The sequence below is a fragment of the Trachinotus anak genome, unplaced genomic scaffold (assembly GCF_046630095.1).
Source record: "Trachinotus anak isolate AG129_WGS33_773 ecotype Australia unplaced genomic scaffold, CSIRO_AGI_Tana_v1 ptg000011l, whole genome shotgun sequence".
Classification (NCBI taxonomy): Eukaryota; Metazoa; Chordata; class Actinopteri; order Carangiformes; family Carangidae; genus Trachinotus; species Trachinotus anak.
The window spans coordinates 25,716,264-25,742,041 of NW_027273862.1; the positions used below are offsets into that span (position 1 = coordinate 25,716,264).

Consider the following 25,778-nt stretch of genomic DNA (forward strand, 5'->3'; position numbering starts at 1 on the left):
TCACGACATCTCAGACACACACATACACACACACACACACATTGATTGGGCACTAAACCTCATGTACATGATATGCTTTTAGCACTCAGTGAATCATTTGTGTGTTTAAACAGGAAAGCACCGGGATCTCAAAAACCTCTGCAGTCATGGCATTACAATGATTTAAGTGTTAACAAAGCATTTTAGCACTAAAATCAAACTAAGTTATACCTGTGGTCTATTTCATTGAACACAGAAAAGTGCAGAGACCAGAGGGTGTATGCAGTCAGATAAGCACAAGTTCTTTCAAAGCCGCATTGAAAAAGACAGAAGAAAGGTTTAATCTCGGCAGTTATAGGAGCAGACCCCCTGAAACCATCAAACCCTTTAATGAGTATCATTGCTAGACTTTAATCCCTGAACACAAAAGGCCTTTTTTTCAGTAAATGAGGCAATAACTATATAAGCATCAACAGAGCCCCCTCTGAGAAGTCTTCTCTTATTGATAAACTCATCATCAAGAAGAAAAGAGAACTTGTTTTGAGATAATCTGCATGCAGCCTGTGTAGGACTGGCCTTGGTGATGGGACTTGAAGACATGAACTTTTATTGGGTGTTTTTTACTGGCTTCTCAAAATGATAAACTGCATGGGCTCAAATTCTGAAACACTCAAGGTCAGCCAACTCAACAAACAGCAACAACAGTCTCTGCAAGTTTCAGAGGTAGGTGATGAGGCTGTTTTTGGTTAGTTTTCCACACTTATGTGGTACCTCGGTGAGTTTTGGGACACAGTGGGGGTGGGGGCAGTTGGCACGTTCACCGACTTCATCTCACTTTCATCTTGATTTCTTCCAGCAGAGTGGTGATTTTGATGAACACGTCTGTCACTCCTACCACTCAACAGGGCAGCTGAAATGATGTGTAAGTTTTCCACGACAGATGAGTCATGCAGTCTAAGTCAAGGACAGGGCAACATTCACCTCAGTGGGTTTTCAAAGAAGCCATAGAATCAGATCTTTCTCTCAGAGGGTCTTGTTTTCATTCACGGGGAGTTTGGGTTGAAGTCATTTGTAGCTGTCGGACTGCACTCGAGAGGGAATTCAAAAGTAATAAAGCTGGTTCTTTAATCATGGACACAAAGGCTTGTGTATAATCTCTTCATGGCAAATGACAAATGAAAGGCAAAAGTATTTCCTGATAGACATTTGAATTATTTTCAACATAAAGGATATTGAAGAGCACTGATATAAAAAAGGACTATTTTAACAGTCCAATTTTAGAGTGACTAAAGACATTAGATATTTGCCATTATATTACTGGCAGTGGACATTATTATCTGATGTTACGATTGGCCCAAAGTATCCTTCAGAACACCAATACAAAGAGCTGTACTTTGAGCTGCCCTAAACATCTCTCCATATGTTTATGTGTTGGATTAAGAAGACATTTTGCAAACATTTTGAGTTTAAGAAAGTGTGGAGTTCTGAATAATTATGACTCCAGGGGGGACTGACTCACAAGCACACAGAAAAAAACTCAGCCTGCTCTTAGTTTGTCTTCTAAAGAATCCGAAGTCTTTGTGTTTGTATGCAGCATTACAATAAAGAGCCGTTACTGTAATTTCCCTTTGGGATTAATTGAAGTATTCTATCTCTCCATCCGTCCATCTATTACTCAGAGCATCAGTGGATAGTCCTCTGAGGACTGCTGGCGCATGGCCACTGACACAGAAATGCTGAGTTTCAGAGTTGGTGCCTCCAAGTCTAAAGCTCCATATTCTTGTGCTGAGTCCATTATAAAGGTGAGGGGTCAGTGGGGAACTAGCCACTCTGATAGACGAGGCATGCAGCTACATCAACTCGTCATTTTTCTTTTCTGTTTTTTTCTAAGCTGAAGGAGAAACAGCTCTAGGGGTGAATTTTAAAAGTGGACTGATGGAGAGAAGAAGATGTGAAGGCTTATATACGACTGCTCTGCCAAAAATATTGTCTCATAGGAAAACGCAGGGAAGGAGGTGTCAGTCCCTCTAAAGTTTTTAATCTTGTGGCTGAGCAAGTGAAGGGAAACCTTCCTCTGTGTAAATTTTACAGTTTAGCACTGGGACTGCAAGGTTTGAATTCACAGAGTCAGGTCTGTTTTTTAAGTTGTCCTTCAAATCTGAGGGCTATTAATGGAAAATACTCTACACTGAAGAAAACTCTGACAATACTGGCTTCATGTCTGCTACTCGAGATGCAGTTTGTCCTCATTTTGTGAATCTGCAGTATTGTCAAAACAGTCCCCTGTTCTGTTTTTATGATTTCATGGTTCAGTTTTTTTTCTTTCATTACCGTACCTGTCAATTCTAAGAAAGGCGGACTGGTTCCCAAGATAAAATAATTAGGTTTTTGAGGTGTCTTGATTTCGTTTGGTCTCAAGTCTTGTGGGCTTGTTGTGTTGTTGTGTACTGTAACATTCTGCTTTGATAAGGACAACAGCTATCATAACCAGTTCCACTGCCTCCCGGTCAAGGTGCCTTGACTGACATCCCCCCCTGTGAGGCTGATGACATTTCTGTAACTTGAGTGACTCTTCACTACTTCCTGCTCCCTCATCCCCAGCTGGGCTTTTGATCACAGCATATGGGGAATACAGATGAGTTTTCAGGAATAGCTAGAGGGATCGGGGAGGGGGGGGTCACAGTGACATGATGCATTTCCCTCTGACCTTTCCATTAGAGAAAAAAACAGACTACGTGTCATCTCGACTGTAAGACAAACAGTCCGATCAAATTAGCTTTATCCTTCTGCAAATCTCAAAAACCATGTTTTAATGTCCACATGAAATGTCTGGTAACACTGAGCAGTAACGTGGTTTTGGGTGACTGACTGATGCAATTTAGAGACAGCGATTTACGAGCTGTGACACCAAGCAAACAAGTCAATGCATCCATCATTCACAGGCTAGAAATAGAACAAGGGACAGGACATCTTGGGACAATATATTCAGTCACTGGGCTAGAAGCATAAAATTCAGTCTGAGTCCTTTTTATTCATTTATGTCTGACAGAGCTTTAGAAATGATGGGTCTGAAAGATCAAAACATACATTTAAGAACCGGCATTGTGGCAGAAACGTCGACTGACATTTTAACACCGCAAACAAGACCTGAAAGGTCAGCCCATGTATCAGTGAATGTCAATAAATATTACGTGAGCTCTCAGATCTAAGAACATTTAGTCCTTGCAATGCAAGGGGCAGAGGACAGGACTTAGTAGTATGTGCACTAAGCGCTGGCCAATTGATTTTGCAGGCTACTGCCTTGCTGGAAGGGACTTTGTAATTGAAGACTGAATTAATTGGAGTACCTTGTGTGATGGGATCATCCTTTCAAGGTGTTCTGAAGTACCTGTTTACCCCGGGTCTGGAGCTACTATAAAGCCACCCCCCTTCACTTTGAGCTTACCTTAAAAATTAAATCCTTTTTCCCGTACCGCAGTTCTTTCAGTTGAGCCTGGATTTTTTTGGACTGCAAAGAGAAGATAAGGAAATAAGTGTTAGCTTATTCAAATAGCGAAATTGGTTTTAGATCACGTAGCAGGATTCTGCCAGCTGCAGCAGAAGACTCCTTTGTGAGTGTTCCCTGGGCAAAGCTCTTGCTTAAAGGAAGGCCCTACCGAGAGGAAGAAAATATCAAATCTCCCCTTCACTGAACTGCATAGTCCACACAATGATGCAGTCATGCACTGGCTTCTTGCCCACTGTCTAAACCTGAATTCTCACTCCCACTACACACATTAACACCACCATCACCTCACACATGCAGGTTACAACGGGCTCTTGTCTGTCACTGGTTAGCAGCACACAAAGAGCAGTTATTTTTTGCCACCCCCAAATGTACACAGTGACCACTCTGCTGCTCCACATCAGTGGGCACATGGAGGACAGAGGCTGATTCGCAGATAGCTTGATACACAGCCATCCTCAAAGCTGCTCATGATGTGAACATGAACACTGAAAGCCCCCACATGGGACTCAGCAGCCATTCAGAGTTTTTGACTCAACTTGAACCCATCTTTCTGTCAAACTATCTACATCTTTTCTTTTTCTGCTCTGTCTCTTTTATCAACTCTGTTTCTATCTGTAACTGCGTTTTCATCCATGTTTTTTTTGTGCATTTTCAATCTGCACATAAAAAAACAGGAGTGGAAAGCCCAAATTTGGCAAACAAAAGAAAAATAAATAAATAAATAAATAAAAGGCTGGAGTGGAAAAAAACAAAATGCAACAAAGTGCTGGGTATGTCATTTTCTACAGCTTGGGGTCTCTCAATCAAAACAATAACAAATGACAGTGTTTGGTGATATTGAGTAGAGCGGGATCATGGGAGTTTTTGTCATCACCACCATTGCAGTCAGCTACTCTCTGTTTGGATTCCCTCTGTGTTAATCGTTCAGGGGTTTTTTACTGGGAGCTCAATTATCCACTGAGGTGTCCTTCTCTCCAAAACAAACAGACCCGGTGATTAAATCCTGTAAAAAATACGAATAAAGCAGTATCACATTAAAAATCATGCTTGAGGGGTTGTGAGCCAAGCTGCTGCCACAGTTTCCTCAGCTTGTGTCTTTGATAACTTAAGATTCAGACATCTGATGACTGGCCTAAAACTGGATTAAAAGTCAGTTGTCTGGCAAATGGCCACAAAGCTGACCCATACACAAAGAAGGCAATGACAGATGACCAGATGATGAAATGGACTTCATTTCAGATTTCTGCAAGTTTGAAAATTGCTCCTTACATTAATATAACTGGATCTTAACTTAATATATAGCATAGGTCTAATCATGCGGAAAAGGTCCATATTAAACCTTTAACAAATAAATCATGGCATATGTTAAGCATGTGACTTAAACATCACACAGTTCGGCTACATTGACAAGATGCTAAGGACTAACGTTCCCTAACGTAATGGAAGAAACAAACAAATATATGTAAGTCATGTTTTCCATGTGTTTTTCATAGTTTGAGTATCTACAACCTCCTCATAAACAACTATAAGGTTAAATAAACACAGAGTTAACCTCAAACTAACACACTTTACCATACTGGATTTGTGACAGTTAAGGTTGTTTTTTTTTAAGACTGCTGCCCAGGTCAATAAATTACAAATTCTTTTTTTTTTTATCAGTTAAATGCAGGTTTTGAGATATTTGCTGGTAGTAGAGTGACTTGTAAAGAGGCAACAGAGTCGTATGCTGTGGAGTGTTAACTTATAAATGCAAATACCTGAATCTCTAAAAGTGCTGAGCTCTCAGAACTGCCAAAGAATTGGTTTATTATTTACTCTGGATAAATCATGCGAGCTGTCTTTTCGGCCCAGGAGAATCACAACAGCATCTCTCTTTTGTTGTTAATGATGGTTCATGGTGCATGGTTTTAGTGCATGCATAAATTGCAAAGTGCAAAATCAGCCCAAAAAAAAAAAAAAAAAAATAATAATTTTGACAAAATAATTTCAAATAGTCACAAACCAAACCAAATACAATGAGACAGTATTTTAAAAGCCCGGTGTAGTTAAACAGCTCTCTCTAACCTTTTGAAAATATCTAAGAAATGTATCACTAAGAGTTATCGTCCTTGTGAAAATGATGATAAAACTGCTAAATTTCAAGCTGTTCCTAGGTTGTTATTTACTGATTTATTATTAATGACAAAATCCGAAAAATAAAGGATGCTACAGTCTGCCAGATTCTGGATGGATTTTGTCTTTTGATATTATAATATTTGTTTATCGCCGTTTTTGTGATTCATTCACTCTTGTTTAGTGACAGTTGAACTATCTAACTAATAAGTGATGGTACTGTATAGCTATATTAGCTATTCTTTTGTTTTGGTCTGAAAAAAAATCAGACTTTAACTGCGAAATGCTCCACTATGTTCACCAGCTAGACACTAACTTTGTGTACATGTCTTTTGGTGATCATACAGTGCGTTTATTAGAGATGGAAACAGCTGCCTGCCTCGGCAGGAAACAACTGTGCTGCGAGTGGTAAGTCATTTGATCTGTTACTTATATAAAAATTTTTTATAAACAAAAAAGCTTTAAATGTATTCCAAATAGTAGAGTAATATTTTTTTATGATCTTAACAGATTTCTCACAGTTCCCCTCAACTAATGGCTATTTCCATTTTGATCAATTTACTAGAGTTTACTAAGATGTCATTATACTGATATGGGCCTGTGAATATTCTCATTTGTCCAGGTCATAGTATCTCAAAGGAGTTTTAAATCAAAAGCAACTGGACTTGGTTATTTGTCTAGGAAGACGTTTCACCTCTCATCCAAGAGGCTTCATCAGTTGATGAAGCCTCCATTATACTGATATCTTTCTACATTTCTATTCATTCTTTTTCATTGCACAATAGTTGTCAAAGTGTTATTACAGGAAGGTCAACTCAAGATCGGTTTGTATTGTTATTGAAAAACCTTGAATACAAAAACCCTGGTTTAATTCTGTTTTGTATGCACAGTTTGTGCCTATAACTCATGAAATAAATCCTTACCAATACCATAAATCCTGCTTTTGAGAGAACAGCACGGCTGCTGCAGATTACATAAGAGCAGATACAAACAGGTGACATGACATGACAAGGTGGTGGTAGGTGTGCAAAGTGTCCAGACATCCTCAAGATGCATTTATATGTGCATTCACTGCAGGAGCAAAGCAACATCACAGACCTGCTACACCTCCTTCCCCATTTAAACAGATTGCCCTATTTGTGAAGTGTGTCTGATTGGCTGAAGCATGCGAGCTGAGGCAGACCAGTGACTGGCAAGCAGCCAAAACGTACTGACTGAAAGTATATATTTTATTTCAATCATTTCAGTCAGGATAATCTGATTTATTCAGTATAGATAGTGAATGAAGTAGAACAGCATGGCAATATGTTTTATTTTAAGGATCTGCTCTTGTATGCTCCACATGCACACAACTAATTGTATTGTAGAGTACATCACTGAAGCTGGAAGAATACATCATCTCCCAAAACAACGCATTATTAAAGCGACCAAACATAAAACATTCATATGTGTAGAAACTCTGCTTTGAATTCTGATTTCTGATTCCTGGATGAGTCATGAGCCATTCTAATATTACATGGCATTTAACTACATGCGCTCATCAAGCACTTTATTAGGAATACAATACAAGTACTGGTATTGACCTCCCTTTGCTCTCTAAAAAGTCTCAGCTGTTCATGGCATGGATTCCACAAAATGTTGGAAATGTTCCTTTTAGATTCTGCTCCATGTTGACATGATTGCATCACATCACTTCTGCAGATTTGGCAGCTGCACATTCATGCTGCCAGTATCCTGTTCTACCACATCTCAAAGGCATTCTACTGGATTCAGATCTGGTGACTGGTGACTGCCACTGAAGTGCACAGAACTAATACCAGCTTTGTCAGTGTCTTTACTGGCTCCATCAGTGTCATTTGTGTGACCACAGATAAAGTCTGAGGCTGAATTTCTTTCCCAGTGCGACCATGGAGCCAATGCTGGTCTGGCTTTACTGAGATGGAGAAACCTATGAGCTGCTAAAGAGCTCCAGCTTGACTCAGAACTGGTTTTCTTCTCCTCCATGTGTAAGTTACTAGATGCTACATAATGTTACATGTCATGAGTGGCTGGCTCCAGTGGCATAATAACCTTAGCTGACTTGCTTTAACAATATTATGAATGTGTTCAGCAAATGTTGCTATCGCTAGCTGGCTAACTGTCAGCATTTCTGTGGAATATATCACAGCAATGCTAGCGCAGGCTAATGGTTGTAGTTAGATTGTTTTTTGTTGGCTCTTGTATACACAGGGTAACTTTATTCAGTTCTGCCTCTTGTGTGTTTTAGTGGCCGCTTTCACCCGGCTCCATAACACCTGCTGACTGAGAATGTGAAGGGAGGAGGGAGGGAGGGGGGTCAGGGTTTGGTCTAACGGAGGCTGGAGGTGTGGCTGACAAAGCATTTGTTTTGGTCTGAGATGCTGGTGGTCTAGTGTGGCATTTACTGGCAGTAACAATTGCTTACAGAGCCTTTAAGGGGCCCAAAGCGTGCCGAGAAATCATTCCCGACACTGGTACACCACCACCAGCAGCCTGGACTGTTGACACAAGGCGGGTTGGTTCCATCATGTCATGATACATCAGACCAGGCTACGTTTTTTCCGGTCTTCAGCTGTCCAGTTTTTGTGACCCTGTGCCCACTGCAGGCTCAGATTTCTGCTCTTGTCTGACAGGAGTGGAACCCGACGTGGTCTTCTGCTGTTGTAGCTCATCCACCACAAGGTTCGACGTGTTGTGCATTCTAAAATGCTTTTCTGCTCACCGAGGTTGTAAAGAGTGGTTAGTAGCCTTCCTGTCAGGTTGAACCAGACAGGCCACTCTCCTCTGACCTCTCTTGTCAAGAAGGCGTTTCTGTCCGCAGAGCTGTCACTCACTGGGTATTCTTTTGTTTTTCTCACCATTCTGAGTAAAAACCCCAGAGACTGGTGTGCGTGATAATGCCAGGAGATCAGCAGTTTCAGAAATACTCTAACTAGCCCGCCACGCAACAACAATCATGCCACAGTCAAAGTCACTGACTCACATTTTTCCTCATGCTGATGTTTGACGTGAACATTAACTGAAGCTCCTGACCTGTATTTGAGAGTTTATTCCAATGATTAACTGATGGTATGAATAAGTAGGTGTATATGTGTTCCTAATAAAGTGATCAGTTAGTGTTAGTGACCTGTTTCTTGACAGGAAGAAAAACTAGTACATGTCGTAAAGGTTGGAGATGCACACCGGGAGAGATGACTAGGACATGTATGACGAGACACAACTACCAAACTTGTCAGTGGTTTTAACATCTAATTGTTTTGTCTATAAAATGTCAAAAAAAAGAAAAATGCCCGTCACAGAAACACAATGACAACTACCTCAGATTCCGTTATTCTACTTCAAGTTATATCAATATGTGTAAACCACTTGGATGTAATTTTAGACTCACCGTAAATTTATTAGTGCAAGAAGAAAGCAGTTTTGCTTTAGTAGGCTCAGACTAGTAGTTATGGCACACACACACAAAATGAAAGTGAAGAACATTTATTAAAATAACTGATGTTTCACTATTAAAGGCTTGTGTGATCTGTTTCCTAGATCATTAAATCGCACCAAAATACACAAGATGATAATGGCGCACTGCTCCATTCACAAAGCCCTGTAGAATTAATTCTATGAGGACATTCACCTTGAAACCGGTCATAACATTAAATCCTCCCAAATCCAGTGTATTATATTTCATCTGCATAAGGTTCAAGTTACCAGATGTTTCCATAAAAATATGATGCATGAATAAAATGACAGAGCTGAAATACTGCAATGTAACAACATGTCAACAAGGTGACTGTGCAGCAACCATAGCACCATAAATTTGACAAAATAGCAAATAGGTGATAAATTCATGCTCTTGAAGAAAAGATGAGCCTCAGCATCTCCTTCACTGAACAGCCTTAACCTTGACATTGACACTGACTCAGTGATGTTCTCAGGTGAAACATCTGATAGCTCAGAAATCCTGTCAAGTCCAGAAGGGTTGCATGACATTTTTCCAGTGAACTCCACTGGAGCAGAAAGAGCCAGATATAGCAGCAGTAGCTTCAGCAACAAAAGTAGCAAACTTGAGTTGCACAGTTTTCTTTCCAATTTGAATAGACTGCTGAATTTGTGAAGTGTTTGTGATTGGTGAAGTGAACAAACACACAGCTGAGTCAGGCCAGTGGCTGCCTGCCAGTGAGTTTCTTGACTGAACTTGCTAAGTCTGTGATACGATACACTTTTCCTACTAACCTTGCTCCATTCATGCAGTCTTGTTTGAACATCGACTGCTCCACTATTGTCCTTCCAAACTGTTTTTGAGATGCATAAAAGAAACTTGGACAGGAAAGTAATTCCATCCATCTTACTATGAAATATATCTGGGTTTACAAAATTCAACCATATGTAACCATTTGAAATAATGTTAGCGCAGACAATGACACATCCTTGAATTGTCTTAACTGAAGATGTGGCAAATTAAATACTAAGGTCTTAAAATGAGCTAAAATTAGTAATAATAATCATAACTAGTATTGGGCAGCACAGTTGTGCAGTGGTTAGTGCTGTCACCCCACAGCAAGTAGGCCTTTCTGTGTGGAGTTTGCATGTTTTCCCCATGTCCACCCCGCCCTCGCCCAGTTTGGATAAGCGGTATAGATAATGGGTAGATGGATAACTAGTATTGACATATGACACAGTATCATATGACATAAACATAATATTAGTTTGAAGTTACATGGTCGCTGTGGTCGTTTTGTGTGGGAACCCTCATACATGTAGTTCATGTTTACAAATAACAGTTACAGATAACGTGAGTTAAGAAAATTCTACACTTGAGCTGAAACAATAAATCAATTAGTCATTTGACAAGTTACATTCCTTGGTTCTAGCTTCTCAATTGAAAGGATTTGCTATTTTTTTGAAATTGTAAACTTCATAACTTTTGGTTTTGGACTGTTGGTTGGGCAAAAAAATGCAACTTGAAGATTTCTTTTTTAATTTTTTGCAATTTTCAATCAGTATCTGTAAAATGACTGGCAAATTGATGATAATTAAAGGGCCCATATTGTGTAAAGTGAGATTTCCATCTCTTTTTTGGTGCTATATTAATAATGTGGAAGTATCAAACAGTAGTGCTCAGTCTACAGAGAAATGCACTGTGCCTTAACGACCTGTCAAGACTTGCAGTATTGTGTCTTTTCAAGACTATATTGAGATGGTTTTTAGTACTTTAAATCACAAATATATCTTCTTATGGATAACGAAACTTCAAATATTCACCGGAAAAGTGTGAAATATGGGACCTTTAAAATAATCATCTGTTATAGCCCTACACACATCTGAGATCTCCTCATAAAAACTACAAAATCTTGAAGATACATCAATAGTCATTGTTTTGTCCAAATAATAGTCAGAACTCAGGCAACCTTACTAAGTTATCAATTTTACAGTCAGTGAGGATATAGAATCAGTTCATGCATATTACTGTAACAGCAACCACACAATCATCTTTACACTGCTGTTAACATGTAATTTCATGCTTTTTTAGCTGCGTAGTTTTCACCACACAACACAGATTAAGAGCACAAAGCTTGATCCTCTACCTCACATAGCAAGCAAAAGCCAAACACAAGTTAAAGCAGCTTTCTAAAAACGATTACCACACCAAATGAAATGTGTTCCGATATACAATGCAGGAAATCCGAAAGCCAATTTTCACAAGATGAGGATGCAAATCACACACAAACGAAAGCTGCTGTTTACTCATCTTACTTTTAAAATGTACCATATGCAACAAAAGGTGCTTGTGCTTAGAAAGTTTATCCAAGGCCAGTGAGAAAAAGATCTGGCCTTATCTTAGTTCTTGGACATGTCTTCAAAGCTGTGATTTAAGATTCAAATATTTTATCTCAAGCATTTTTTTAAACTCTGGCTCACTCAATGAACTGAGGAAGTCTTAATTGAAAAGATGAAGAGATTGAAAGCATGAAGAGATGATTTCTAGAAAACAATTAAGAGTTCAAGAGTTAACATGTTCTTAATGGTTAACGTAGGTTCAACAGTTGATGTCATGGCTTGTGTGAGATATACTGAAATATGCAATAGGTCAATAATAAACATACATAAAAGGTTTTCAGACAGAGCATATATCATAAACAGCAGTTACGTGTATGGGTGGTTTGTTTACTTTCTTTCCAGTGGACTAACATGTAATAGAGTGATGATGTTTGCAATTACCTTCTCTGGTGGAAATTGTTTTGCAGCTTTAGTATCCATCTCTTTCTGTCGCTCTACAGTAATTACAGTGTGATTACAGGTACAGCCTGTAACCTTTCCCTTTTAAACATAAATAACTTTCCAGGATTAAAGTAGGGGCATGGAGGAATGTGCCTCTTACTGATTTACTCTAACTTTTATAGCCTCCCCAAGGGAATTGAAGACAGTGACCTCCATCTACCTGTGTTCCAAGAAAAGTCTAGTGGCTATTTGCTCCCTAAAGAACTCGAAGTCTACTGACCTTAATAACACTTCAGGCAGACAAGAGCCACTGGAAAAGAACACAGCTCAGTATAGAATGAGATATTGTCAACTACAAGCACATAACCAACCAGTCATAATTTGTCACCGGATCATTTCCATTGCTGTTGCTAGGAAAATTCTGGCTCAGTGTAGACTGCTGATAACTTCAATCAGGACCCCTTCATAGCCTTTGTACTCTTTCCAAGTCTTTCCTGAAGTGTTATAATCAGACTTGGCTGCATAGTTGAATGTACCATCATCATCTCAGAGTTTGAATATGTGATGATGGCTTGGATAAGCTTAGCTGGTTAAATGTCAGGGATGTTCAGCTGGAGGATTAGTAGATGGAAAGAGGCCTGTAATTTTAACTCCAATTTTCCATGTCTCAATAGGAACTGAAGAATAAACTTTGTGTTGAAGCAGACATCAGGGTCACTGAAAAGCTCTTCGACAGCAAGAGCTTGCAAACACTTAATTCTTTTTGTTGCTTCTGATGTAAGATGACCTGTAAACCCTGTAAAAAAGATGTAACCATGGGAGAAGTCACTCGTATTATATAAACTGAGCTTTGCAAGACTGAAACTGAGTGTAACTCCGCCACCTTACATATTGACTCTGTACCTACAGCATTTTTAAAGCGGATGTAATATTATAAATGCAACTGTCATCTTCCCAGATGCCTTTGAAACAGCTGTTTTAAAAAATCCATACTAAAGAAATCCAACCTGGACGGTAATAATGTCTGATGACCAACATCCGACCTTCCATTCAGTAGTAAGATACTTTACACCTGACATTAAAATGTGTCTCATATCCAGATTTGATCTAGATATGTTTTTAACCTATTCACAGTAAAGTAAAAGATGTTAGCCATCCGTGAAACTGCAGTATAGTGTCTTTTCAAAGTGAGGGAACAAGCTGTCTTCAATAACTGGAATGTCAAAAACACAGGCAGAAGAGAATTCTGATTTATGCTGCATTTATTTCTGCTATTTTGACTTCGCAATTGCATTACAATCAAGCCTTGACGCATCTCAAGCGGATTTACACCTGTACTTTCATGTGGTCGAGCATTATCCAATTGCAGTTCCATCACCCAATATGCATTTTAATGCCAAGTGTAAAAGGGGTAATAGTTTCAGTGCAAATAAACTAAACTTGAAGAAAACAGTAAACTGCTCTTACTAAACTCTGAAAATAAGGTCCCAATCCCTCTCCCATTCCCTGTCCTTTTAGACAGGCAGGGAGTTAGCAATGCAGCTGTATATTATATACAAAGCCCTTAATGGGCTACATTGCTAACTCCATTGTTAACTAATATCAAGAACATTTATTGAAGATTCCCTGCAATGGAAAATTGGGGATGCAGCCTGTGTCAATTACACCCAAAAGCTATGAAACACATTACATATCGATAATAATATGGATGTTATTAATTCAAAGCCTTAGTCCATCATTGCTGATGCTGTTAGATGTGGAGCTTTATAGATTCAGAACAGAAGTGCTTCGCATGGAAAATCGCAAGGTCTTTTTATTCTCATGTCAATTCTGATGCATAACCTCAAAATAATAATTTTAATTATTCAATACAGTAACTCAATATAGTAGCGTTCATTTATTGGAGCAATAGAGGACTTTTTTGGACTGTTTTGAGATCCTGGAGATCCTACTTGATGCCCATTAGAAAGCCCCCTTTACATGATAATCTGTGCTAAAATGTGTCTGTCTACATACACTCTGCTCCCATTTAACTAGGTTCACCTAGTTAAAACTACTGCAGTCTGATACAATAGTCTTGTAATAAATCCTATCTTAGTGATGGTTGTAATGATCAGTATACTGAAATGTCTCTGAGAGGTGTTTTTGCAACTCTACGATCACAATGGATGATGTAGTTTGCAGCACTGTTAAACTGTATTGCATTATACACAGAGGTACCCTAATTGATATAAATGGGGTGGACAAACATACCTGGCAATATAACACAATACAGTTCAATAGCACCACAAACTGTAGCCTCTAAAAGGACCATGCAGTTGAATTTACACCACATCAATTTACAGTTCATACAGCCTTCATGAGGGATTTATTGCAGAGTTGTTGCATTAGACCATATTGGTTTTAGCTAAGTGTACCTCATCAACTGAGTGTATTTTCAACATAGAGCATAGAAAACAGGACTTAGTATAAAATTATGAGGTATTCAGATTGGACAGAAAGTACTGGCAGCATCATGTTTAAGGTTTTTAGAGAAAGTGATGAAACAAACTGCATGAAATAGGCTAACCTCTGAGTGAGGTGGGACTGGAGCTCTCACTAATGGGCTGGTGCCATTTCTGAGATAAGATGTCAAAGAAAGGGTTGGCAAATTAAGTAATCTGAGAGCATGGGTTAATACTTGAAGGGCATACTATTTATTTTTTATTTTTTATTTTTATTTTTTTGAGGTTACAGATTAACTAATTTGAGGGACTCAAATGTCAGTTTCCTCTCCGATACCTGCCAGGCTGCATAATTGCTTGTCTTCACCTGAAAATGCAATTGTTCTGTCATTCAAACACCTTGGTAATGTACGCTGTAGCATTGATCAAACAAGCCTCGGCTGCCTTAGGGGAGGTCTAGCCCTGGGAATTTCTAAAGAAAAAATCTCCATCTCTACCCCAAGGTTGCCATCTATCAAGCTGTCTGCATCACCACACTGCTCTATGTTGTAAAAATTTAAAGTTATTCCACATACTGTGGTCTGGATACAGGAAATGCTTAGAAGCACCAACTGCATAAGTGCACAGCTATTGAGCCTGAGCCACAATTACACAGCACCAGATGCACTGACTTGGACGTGTCGTCAGGACGCCTGCAGGACCTGCTGCCTTGTAAGATCTTGCATTGCTAAATTACAGCATGAGCACTGGTCAGCAGCAGTTGAAAGCTCAGCTCAAGGCTTCACTAAGAATGTGAACCTGGTGGACGCTGCTGACTATAACAACTGGCAGCAGAGCTGAAGTGACAGCAAAAATGACAGTCAAAATGTTCTTGAAGCTGCTCTCACTACAACCCCAGCTTCTCAGATTGCACTATACAACCAACAAAGGATCGGCTGTTCAAGACAAGTTCTTCTGAGATTCACCCGACATACAAAAGTAAGTTTGTGTGTTTGTAAGAGAGTGAGAGGGAGAGGAATGAACTCTTTCTAACCTTTAGTGAGTCTTTTTGTGGACCTTTCACCGTGTACGAGTACCACCAAGAATTTCCTAATCACAGTTACAATTAATGATCAACACAATGATCAATAACTTGATTTAATTGGAATGAACACGACAAAATTTAAATACTCAGATTATTATAAATGCAGCAAAAATTCACTTCACAGTTAATGATAATCACTTAGCATTTCACAGTTACATGTATATGTTATAATTTTTAAGAGAGAATAAAATCGGCCTTCAGTATCTCACCATGAATTGAATTGAAAACTGATGATAATTGTGGTAAAATGGAACATATTGAATATACTTACCTCTTCAGCATAGGCGTCACAAAGTTTGTTGCCAGAGAGTAGTTTATTTTTCAGGCTCTTGTTCTGAAAAAGAGAAAAGAGAGAAAGAATGCCATTGGTGTCTGCAATGCATGTTCCCTTATAAAACTTCGCTGCTTTATAAGAAGCACTATTGACTCAGTGGGCTTCAGGTTCTCCAGCAGGGCATTTGGCTGTGCATGAGCTCTGACAGCCAGAGCTTGGTTGTGTCTTGATTTCAGACTAGACTGGGAGCAGTCAGGAGTGCCCTCTTTGAGGATCTGAGAGTGTACTCAGCCTCATAGGCATCTAAAAGGTCAAAAATATAGCTCAGTGCCAGACCCCCACTGAACTTTAAACGTGATCAGTAAAACCTTAAAATCTTTTGACTGTCAGCCAGCAGAAAGATGCCAAAATAGAGGGTCATAGGGTCTCGTTGTTTGGTGCCAGGTAACGTCCTCACTACACTTTTATAGACAATCTAGAGGCATGAGAATGATCTTTTACCTACAGAGCAATATAGTCTGTTAGATTAATTTGCATGAAATGTGTTCATGCATTAATGATCTTCTCTAGGTCACTGGAGGATGTTAAATTTTTTTTTTTTTTGAAAAACAAAGCAGCTGTTTAAAGCAGAACTGCACTACTCTGATTACCAGGTGCCATATATAACAGAATCCTCATCACTGAACTGAAAAAACATAATCTCTCAATTCAAAGTTGGGATTCAAAAATTTTTCAGAATTCTTGTTTCTTTTCTAAATACCTAATTGTCTTAAATTCAGCACCATGCCTTAGCTCAAATACCCATGGTTAAACGAGCATCAATAGTACAGCTCCTTTTCCTTTAAAGTAAGATCACAGTCAAAATCAAACAAAATTCCTGGCCACAGCTTCGGTGTAAGAGGCAACGCTACCATGATCTTTCTCTGTAAATCGAGTTTGAGTGAAATGCACTACAATATATTAAAAAGAAAGTTAGCAAATGGCACAGCCAGAAGACAAGATGTACGGACGGAGGAGGATGAGACCTGAAGGTGATAACAGCAGTGGAAAAGAAGGAATTTCCCGTTTTAATTAACAATAATCTGTGAGTAAGATTGGCCTTTAAGCAACTTAATGCTTAACACAAAGTACCCATCCACTCGTCAGGATGAGCCAATAAAAGAGCACGATCAACCATGACCAAGGCTCCACTAAGGTCTAGAAGAACTATAAAAGCACAATCTCCAGCCTGTGCAGTTAAGAAGAGGTCGTTTGAATCAGAAAATCTCTACTGTGATTTAACTAGATTGACTGTCTCACAAATGTTATTACAGCGCAACAAAAAAGAAAAATACTAGGTAAAAGCAGTGTAATGCAGTGAAGAGAACATACAGCACCATACAACATTATGTGTGTAACAAAGAAAAAACAACAAAAGGCAAAAACATACAACTATGAAATTCATGTCACACCTACATGTACATACATACTTTTATCAGTTTGTACTGCAGCAAGAGTCAAGCCTGAAGCATGTTAAAACTACTACCAAGAACATCTGTCATATCAAAGTTAAGTTGTAGCAGCAAAACTAAAGGGAGGAGCTGCATGTTAACACTTCTCAGCTGTTACATCTTTACTATCACATGCTGTTTGATGATAAGTCGTGCAAAGAGGATTTCTCTCCATTCTTTCAAAATGTGTGTTTGCTGAAGGACTAGGGAAACATTAAGCAAAGGGATCGCAGAGCCTTAAAATGTGTTGAGGGAATATGGGGCCTAAAATCATCCTGATTGTTGAGGAAACCTAAAGGTGATCACATAACACTGGATTATTGACAGGAAACTACTTCCACTGTTGTGTAACTAAGCGTCTACCACCTCCGTTCATCTGTTTATTTTCGTTTAAGTAACAAATGCAATTAGATGCAACTTCATCAAAGCAGCCAATGGAGATTTATTAACGCTTTTCATTGATTCAACATCACATTTAAAATTCTAAATGAGTTTATCAATGAGCTAATGACCTGTAGTTGAGGGTCTGTTCTTCAAACCTATCCAGCAGAACTCAAACGAGAGCAATGAATATTCATTTGCTTTAATTCAAGAAAATTTAACACAGCCCTGTGGATGTAATCTGCCCTTGCTCTTCTTATACAGTACATGTCTTATGCTACATAAACAAGTGCGTTCATCAGCAACTTCCTTTCCGCACTTGTTTTGCATGTGAAAGGATTACAGTGTATGGGCTCAGGTTGTGATCGAACAGACTTTGCAACAGCATGATGTTGGGTGCCAGGAGGGTGGTCCTGAGCATTGCCAAGATTGTAGTTTTCCTGGGCTTTTCAAAGGCAATAATCTCCTGACAGTACAATGAATGGACCAGAAAACCTCATCACAGTGTTTTCTATGTGGGAGGCACAGGGGAGGGGGAAGATCCACATGGCAGATGACAGGTGGTTCGGGCTGGAAACAGTTAATTGCTAAGCCACTGTGTGACAGTCAACATCAAAAAAACAACTGCAGACAGTTTTGGAAGACAGAGTGCATTTCATTAAAATGACAAATTTGAAATCAAATATTATCTATTATGTACACTTTGTAACAGAGATATGAGGGAGAGAGAGATGAGAACGTTTTTTGTAGCATCGCAAATTAGGAACAAATAGTGATTTGATATAAAATGACTGTGTGAACTGTCAATTTAAACTTGAGACAGCAGCTAAAACTTTGAGAATTAATGACCACAATAGAGGATTAACAGTAGGATCTCAATTTCTTTTGGGATTGTGAAGGATGTTTTAAAACTAAATCTGGAAAAAGTAATCAAAAGTAAAAGAAAAACATATCTACCAACACAGACTGGGGAATACTCATGAGGACTGACAGCCACATCCTTTTCCTATTGTTTTCAACAGACCATTATTTATTGCACCACATTTTTGACACTGTTGGGGAGTATGTCTGTCAGCCCTTCAGAATCAGCCCCAGTCCGTGCCTTTTTTTTTTTTTTTTTCTTTTTGGGCACCAGTGCAAGTGAGGCGAGTTTGTTTTTATCCCCAAGTAACGGGTATTTTTGAGAATGCAACATTACCGTAAGGATTAATGGCACATTAAATTTACTTAGGTCAAGATAACATGCTACTACGTTGCTGTGCTCTGATTATAGATTTGCTGCTTGGTGTTGGAGACAGCTCAGTGTTATTCAGTGATGATTTGGCTGTGATCCATAGGGACAGTTTGGATACAGAGGGAGGGGGGAATGTGTATCCACCAGCTGGCCCTCAACATCTACTTATAAATGATGTGGCCACTTCCACAATCCTCTCTCTGTTTCACGGCACATCCTGACTGTGTTGACAATTTAATGCTTAATGGCAACCATTCACAACACAGCTTCATCTGTATATAGTTAGAATGTATATATTGTTAGAACGATCAGTTTGTTTGCACAGCCTCACAGAGCTGTAGCATGGCTGTAGACTCTGCCTCGTTTCCACTTAATGGATATCAAAATCAAACTGGTCTCACCAAGCAGTGTTTGTACTGCATATAGTGTCATGAGGTGCTGGTCTGGGCTAGCTGGGGGCAAAATGTACATTCAGGTCTCTCTTGAAAATGAGATCTCTATCTCATTGGGATTCACCTGAATAAATGGTAGAATAAAATAAAAATGAATAATTTATAAATAACAAAATAAATAAAAACATGAAAACTGCAGTGTGCCACTTCATTTTTACTAAAAAACGTGGGCCAATTTTCCATAGTCTAACTAGATAACATGAAGTAATTTGCTAGGAAAGTGCATTTACCTCTAATTTATTTTATGAAAAACAGGAACTTTGCTGACACTGCTGTGGAAAGGTTCAGCTTTACAGTTTCAAAAAGGCTCATATAATGGTACATTCTGGCCTCTTTCTTTTCTCTGCAATTCAAGTCTCACTCTCATATGCACACACCTGTGCAGTATACTATACGCTGTACACATACTATACATGCACACTGAGCAGAGGTAATAAGATGGGATGGATATTTCTTCGTGATTAGTGAGGCAAAACTGTTTAAGTATCAATTCCACACAGTTGAACCCTCTCTTGCCCCTACAGAGGGACCACCATTCAAGGAGACGTAGAACTGGCAGCTGTCATAAAATATGATGCAGTTTAGCCCCAGGACATACTCAGAGTGAAAATGAGATCCTGTGGAGCTTGTATGTCACAGTGCATTATGCAAAATGTGATACACTGCGCTGCATATGTCGTAACGTGTTATTCCCACAGCGCTGTCATTCCGTGGACCTGGACTTATAGGAATATTTTTACATTTGCACATGGCCCATATTTTCCATTTAGAAAAATGCAACAGCACTCAAATAAGATGTACAAAATATATCTCTCATTCTGTCACAGGGCCTTTATCACTGTCCCATGACTATGGACACTCACCATTTGAAGGACTTCAACACTCAAAAAATGTCTATCTGACTCAACTCACCGACGTTATTTTCACACATTCTAAAGTGCTGATATGTCGACAGCCCCTGAGTGTTGATATGTCCATCTAGGTCAACTTTCACACCCTTTGACACACATCAGTGTTGGATCCTTTTAGCCTTAGTGTGAAGTGTGAGAAACCAATTCTTCCTGAAACAGTTTTCTCTCACATTAACACCATAAAGTGCAAATCTAGTAATGCATAACTAACACTGCCATGTTGCATATTAACGTCTCAAACTAATCTGATTTCCATGGTTAAACTGGAAAAATAACGCCTCCACACACACAGCCCCTTCTACTCAGCACAACAAAGTTTAAATAAACCATCAAAACTACAATTCATCTGGACATTGCTGACATTCTCAACAAGTCGAGTCACAATGGCGCGCACATTTCCTTACAGCACACAGGAGTGCAACAGGCAAAGGACTGTTGTCACAACCTTGAAAGGTCAACAAGCTTCATTGTAATGACAAAGTAAACAGTAAAGATCAGATGTTTCTGTTGTATCACTGCTTCAATAGCTTGCACATCTCAGTTGCGAAAATATGGTTTCATTATTCATGACAATTACAAAAATGTATATTTAATAATGTCCCCCGCCCAGTTAATTTCTTCTGACCTTTAAAAACTGTTGTTTACAGAAGCTTCAGCTGTTTTATCTCTTATTCAACTGATTTTTTCCCCTTGAGCTTGGTCTTCCTCATAAGTTCAAAAAATGCATGAGTATAGTAAAATAAAATCGCATTCTAGTGTCTGTCTATTTGACAGGGTCTGTCATTTAATAATGAGCAGATTCCATACATAACATTATAAATTACAGTCTCTGTCAGTACAGTCAATCAGACTTGTCTGCTTCCCCAAACAAAAATAAATAAATAAGAGACTTAAATTGCAGTTATGAGCTTGCGAAAGCATCTAATATAAGTTACTGGCATTAGCAAAGCAAATGTTCACTGTGAATAAGCTATTAAATATGACATACCCCCAAACATCTTACAAAGCATTTGGCAGCTTGAGCTGAACTCATCTTGGCAGTTTCTTAAGGACTCTTGAGGTCAAAGGGGGGATTATGCATAAGTGAAAAGACTGCTCTCATGTCACTGTTTCATTATTCTGATACATAATCATATGCATACAGTCTGTACCCTGTGTATTGAAAACAGAGTGGTGTTGTGATCATGTTTTCCCCATACCTGCCTGTCATGTCAACCTAGTTTTGAACTATTGCTCCAGGCACTCTGCTCTATCTGATGGACACAGTGCCCCAACAAGAGGGGAAAAAAAATAAATAAATAGGAGCTCAACATTAAAGCAAACTACATGCAGTAAAATCGTAAGTAGCTATAATTTAGTTTTGCCATGATGCCACAATCTTTGGCGGGATACTGTGCCAAAACATTTAGGGGCAATCCTGAAGTGCATGACGTGAGCCAAAAATCTGTCAAATGTCCTGTTTGCAGGAGACATTATTTAGCCCTCTGAAATCATAGCCTTCAATTAAAGTATATTCTCGAGTTATTTTGATGCAAAGGACCTTATGTATCTAGTTTTTTTACTCACTCAGGAACTTACTTACTTAACTTACTTGCAGATTCTCCAGAAGAGCTGTTTTGTCACTGTCAGGCCAGTTCACAACATACAGTATATATAGTACATGCCAAATTGCTTCACCTATTGGAAGAAAATGTAAGTGCAGTTGTAATTTTAAGCAGTGTTTTTCTCAAAACACAAACTCTATCTCATTCACACTCTCTCTCACACACACACACACACACTCTTGTCTGACTATACTTATCACTGACATAATGCATCATCTCCTTAGGGTGTCTGTCCATATAGTTTTTTTTTCCTTGCAGAAAAGCTAGAAAAAAAGCATAGGTTTTGTTTTTATGGAAACAATATCTTGACCCCAGTACCTTTTAGAAAAGTTCAGAGATTTTCGACTAGAAGTGCTTGGAGCGGCAGAGTGATGTGAAAAAAGATGCTGGGCGCAGCACCTTTTCTCCAGGCAGTGGCATATGTTCTCTCCTGATTGGGAACAAGTGAAAAAAGACACTGGCGCTCAGAAAAAAGATACTATAATAATAACAGGTCATTACCCTAGCTTAAACCATCACAACTGAATATCTAATGAGAACCCTAAAACCAAGTCTTAAACCCCAAACAGCCATTTAAACATTTTGGTCCCCACAAAGCTGTTGGACCCCACAAGTACTGTGGGCTCCCAGGTTTTGGACCCATGAATATATAGTACAACAAGGCCACACACAGCCATCAATCTTGAGGAGCATAAGAAAAAAATGGTTTTAAGCCTGTAGCATCAAAATAATTGTTTTTAGTCTTTGAAGTTAATATGAAAAGTTTAGTGGCTTTACAATTTGTTTCCTACACAATGTAAAGCTGAATAAAAAAAAATGCTATTACAGCATACATACTGCACAGAATAAAACAACTGATCATCCAAATGTTCTCAGTATTTTCTTCCATTTGTCAGTCCAGATGCATCAGTGCATAATGATCATGCATTAGAATTTGCTTTGATGGAAATATTGTCCACTACCTCATTTGACCTGACCACATGCATTAGCCCAGTGTTTCTTTATAGATATTGGCTCTCTGCATCGCTCATCAAATAGCTATTGAGTCATGGTGCAAGATGCTTGACAAGCTTAAGGCCATTTGAAGAAAATAAGATAGGATGAACTCTATTGATCCTCAGAGGGAAACTGGGAAGACCTGGCATTTCAAAGAAGAGCTGAAATATTCCATGTGAAGTAGCCTGAATTACTATTAGCATAATAATAGAGCTGCAGCCCATCCCTGCACTAACCCACCCACCTGAACACTAATCTTTTCAGGTGATTTAATTCATTGTCTTTCCTTGTATTTGTTCAAGCTGAATCAAAAACGGTAGAACAAGCTGATAAATCAGATGGAAATGATGACAGTGAAGCCTCTAGTGCTGAGAGTGAGTTATCTGATTAATGAATTAAAGCGCTACAATTGTACAATATGAGCAATGCCAATTGGTGCTGTATTACTTCAAAATGAATAAATAATGAATAACATTGATATTAGACAATTCTGATGAAGATACATATTAAATACCAATGTTGTTTTTAAATTGATTTCTCCTAAAATAACTGTATGATTACAACATAGTTGAGGTAAAGCAACTACAAATTCTTGGCTAAGCTTGGCTCAAGTGGTAGAGCACGATTTTCATTAATCATTGGGTTGGTAGTTTGATTGAATTATTCTTGAGCCAGGCACTGAACCCTAAATTGCTCCCACAAACTGTAGCTACTGTAGGTAATGATAGATTATTCCCCATTCACATCATAACAGAGTTACCATAACCACTGGTTTCCCACATGTAAATAGCGTTCACATCATAGATTGTATATACCGGTCAACCTAGCTTCTGTGACATCACACATAGGCTTATGAAGAGCTTCACCGTCACCATCTTGGTAGTGCCTGACTCCCGGCTTATCCAAAAATGGGTAAAGAGGTGGGCCGTGTGCGGAGTCGTGACTTTGGTCCATGCCAGTTTGTGCAAACACATGCTCACCCACCTGTCACTCAAAGCAGCCACGCCCTCAGTTATGCATAAATGTAACCTTTAATACAATTTAAATGGGTGAGTTATTCAATAATTTATCCCCATACAGTTATCATGAAGGAGGAAATTAGCTACGGAGATCAAAAACGTTTTTTGTGCCAGGCTGTAAACATGTTTATTTCTGCTGTAAAGTCTGGCATTTTGACTCACTTTTGGAGCCAACTTCAAGTATTTTTAACCCTCAAATGTCCAAACAACCGTCAATCAACGTTCTTACACTTTGATCAAATCACACTCTTTTATGGTAGCTATTATTAGCTATCATGTTTTTTAGCAAATAACTTGCTTGCTTGGTAGTATGATGTTCTTTGAAGAATTGTAGCTAACATTCTGTTTAGTTTTCTTTGTGTGTATTGATTAAGACTGAAATACCCTGTAATAAATAAGAAGCAGCAGCATAGCAAGACTAACAGCTGCCATTTTGACACCCTGCAAATTGTGAACATGGGAATGAACATGACGTTACTGCACATAGTTAAAAATAGCCCGTGTTAATTTGGTTTAAGATGTGACACAAACAAAGGAGCTTTTTATTCTATTCTTTTTAATTAGCTCTATTTGGAGAAATGTCAATCATACCTTATTGGATAAAGGGCAGCAACATCTGGGAGTATGAAGTGGGCAATAACTTTCTAACTACTGAATCTAGTTAAATGTACTTGCATACAAGGATGTCATGGTACATAATGAGTAAAATAACTAATTTAATGTACTAAGCGAGGCACTTGACTGCTTCTCTAACCCAGTGAGATGCGATATTTTCTGTAGCTGTACTCATTATGTAAATTATAATGCATCTCATTGAGAACTAAAATGTTTGTGTATGAGTTACACTAAAATAACTGCAAAGACAAAATAAACAATAGAAGTCAACACCATTCCCTTCATGTTGTCAATTACAATGGAACATTAGCATCTTGAATCTTGTGAAGCTGTCAGTTTGCTGCCTAATATCATTAGCAGCTTGAACTGTTAAATATGATGGGTACCTTTTTATTACAACACACACAGTACAGAATATTTGAAATATTTTGCAATGCTGGATTTAAAATATTCTTAAACCTGCAACAACTGATATTGTCACCTTTTTGGATGATATGGTGAGCTTGCTAGCATATAGTCGCTTAAGTTACAGAGAGGTGTTAACATTCATCACCCCTGAAGGAAATATCTGGCTCTTTATCTGGTAAATGTTCCACTATATGTTCACCAGCTAGTCTGCCCACTGTTTGGTGCTGAGGAGGTAGATGGTTTTTAGAGCTTTTACAATGAAAACAGCTGCTATGATTCTATGACGGTGATGAGAGTGAACCAACACAGTAAATTTATAGACTGGACTTTGAAACAAAGAGCTGAAACCTGCTATAAAACCCTGTAAAGCAGAGAAGATTCATATGATAACTCTTCATCACTTCAAGTGACATCTGCCCCATTGTCACGTTGTTTTCACCTTGTCTTATCATATTAGTTATGATGGAAATATTGATTATCGCCTCTTTAAGCTCTATAGGCGCCAGGCTACTAACAGAATACCTCATGTAATCAAATAATTTCACTTCACATCTATTATTAGTGTGGTGAATTTACACAGGATTGATAAATGTCTGTTTTTATCAACTTAATAATGACAATACAAAGGATTATCTTGAGATTTGACTGCAAAGTAAGAGTTGACCATGCTGAGAAAGTAGGCAAGCCTCTGATTTTGCAACATGCTTCCAAAGGTGTTAAAAGTTTTAATGGAGACCCCATAATTGCTGAACTGGGAGAGGAAAAAAGTGTGGAAAAAACATGAAAGCTAATCCTCAAGTAATATCAGATGGATTAGATGACCACCGTCTTCAGTAATGTTCTTTCAGGTTATTTTCAGTGAAGTATTTACTTTACATTTACAGAGATGGAAGATTTGCACAGGATTAGACAAATCTTGGTAGAGAGGAGTTTTATCCCTTTAAACTGTTGTGAAAAGTTGCATTGAACTAAATTAGAACTTTTACTTAAGGAGTTCCTATAATTTGAAATTTTGCTTTTTTATAGGTGAAATTTT

At 38.6% G+C, this 25,778-nt stretch overlaps 1 protein-coding gene across 2 annotated transcripts in view; it reads right to left on the reverse strand.

Moving 5' to 3' along the window:
* luzp2 (leucine zipper protein 2) overlaps positions 1-25,778 on the reverse strand; it is a 136,063-nt gene that overhangs the window by 17,735 nt on the left and 92,550 nt on the right. For both annotated transcript variants that reach the window (XM_071489349.1, XM_071489350.1), the window contains exons 6-7: positions 15,630-15,692; positions 3,425-3,487 (exon numbers count right to left, since the gene is read on the reverse strand). In XM_071489349.1, the coding sequence (XP_071345450.1) occupies positions 3,425-3,487; positions 15,630-15,692 (126 nt within the window). The remainder of the gene's footprint in view (positions 1-3,424; positions 3,488-15,629; positions 15,693-25,778) is intronic.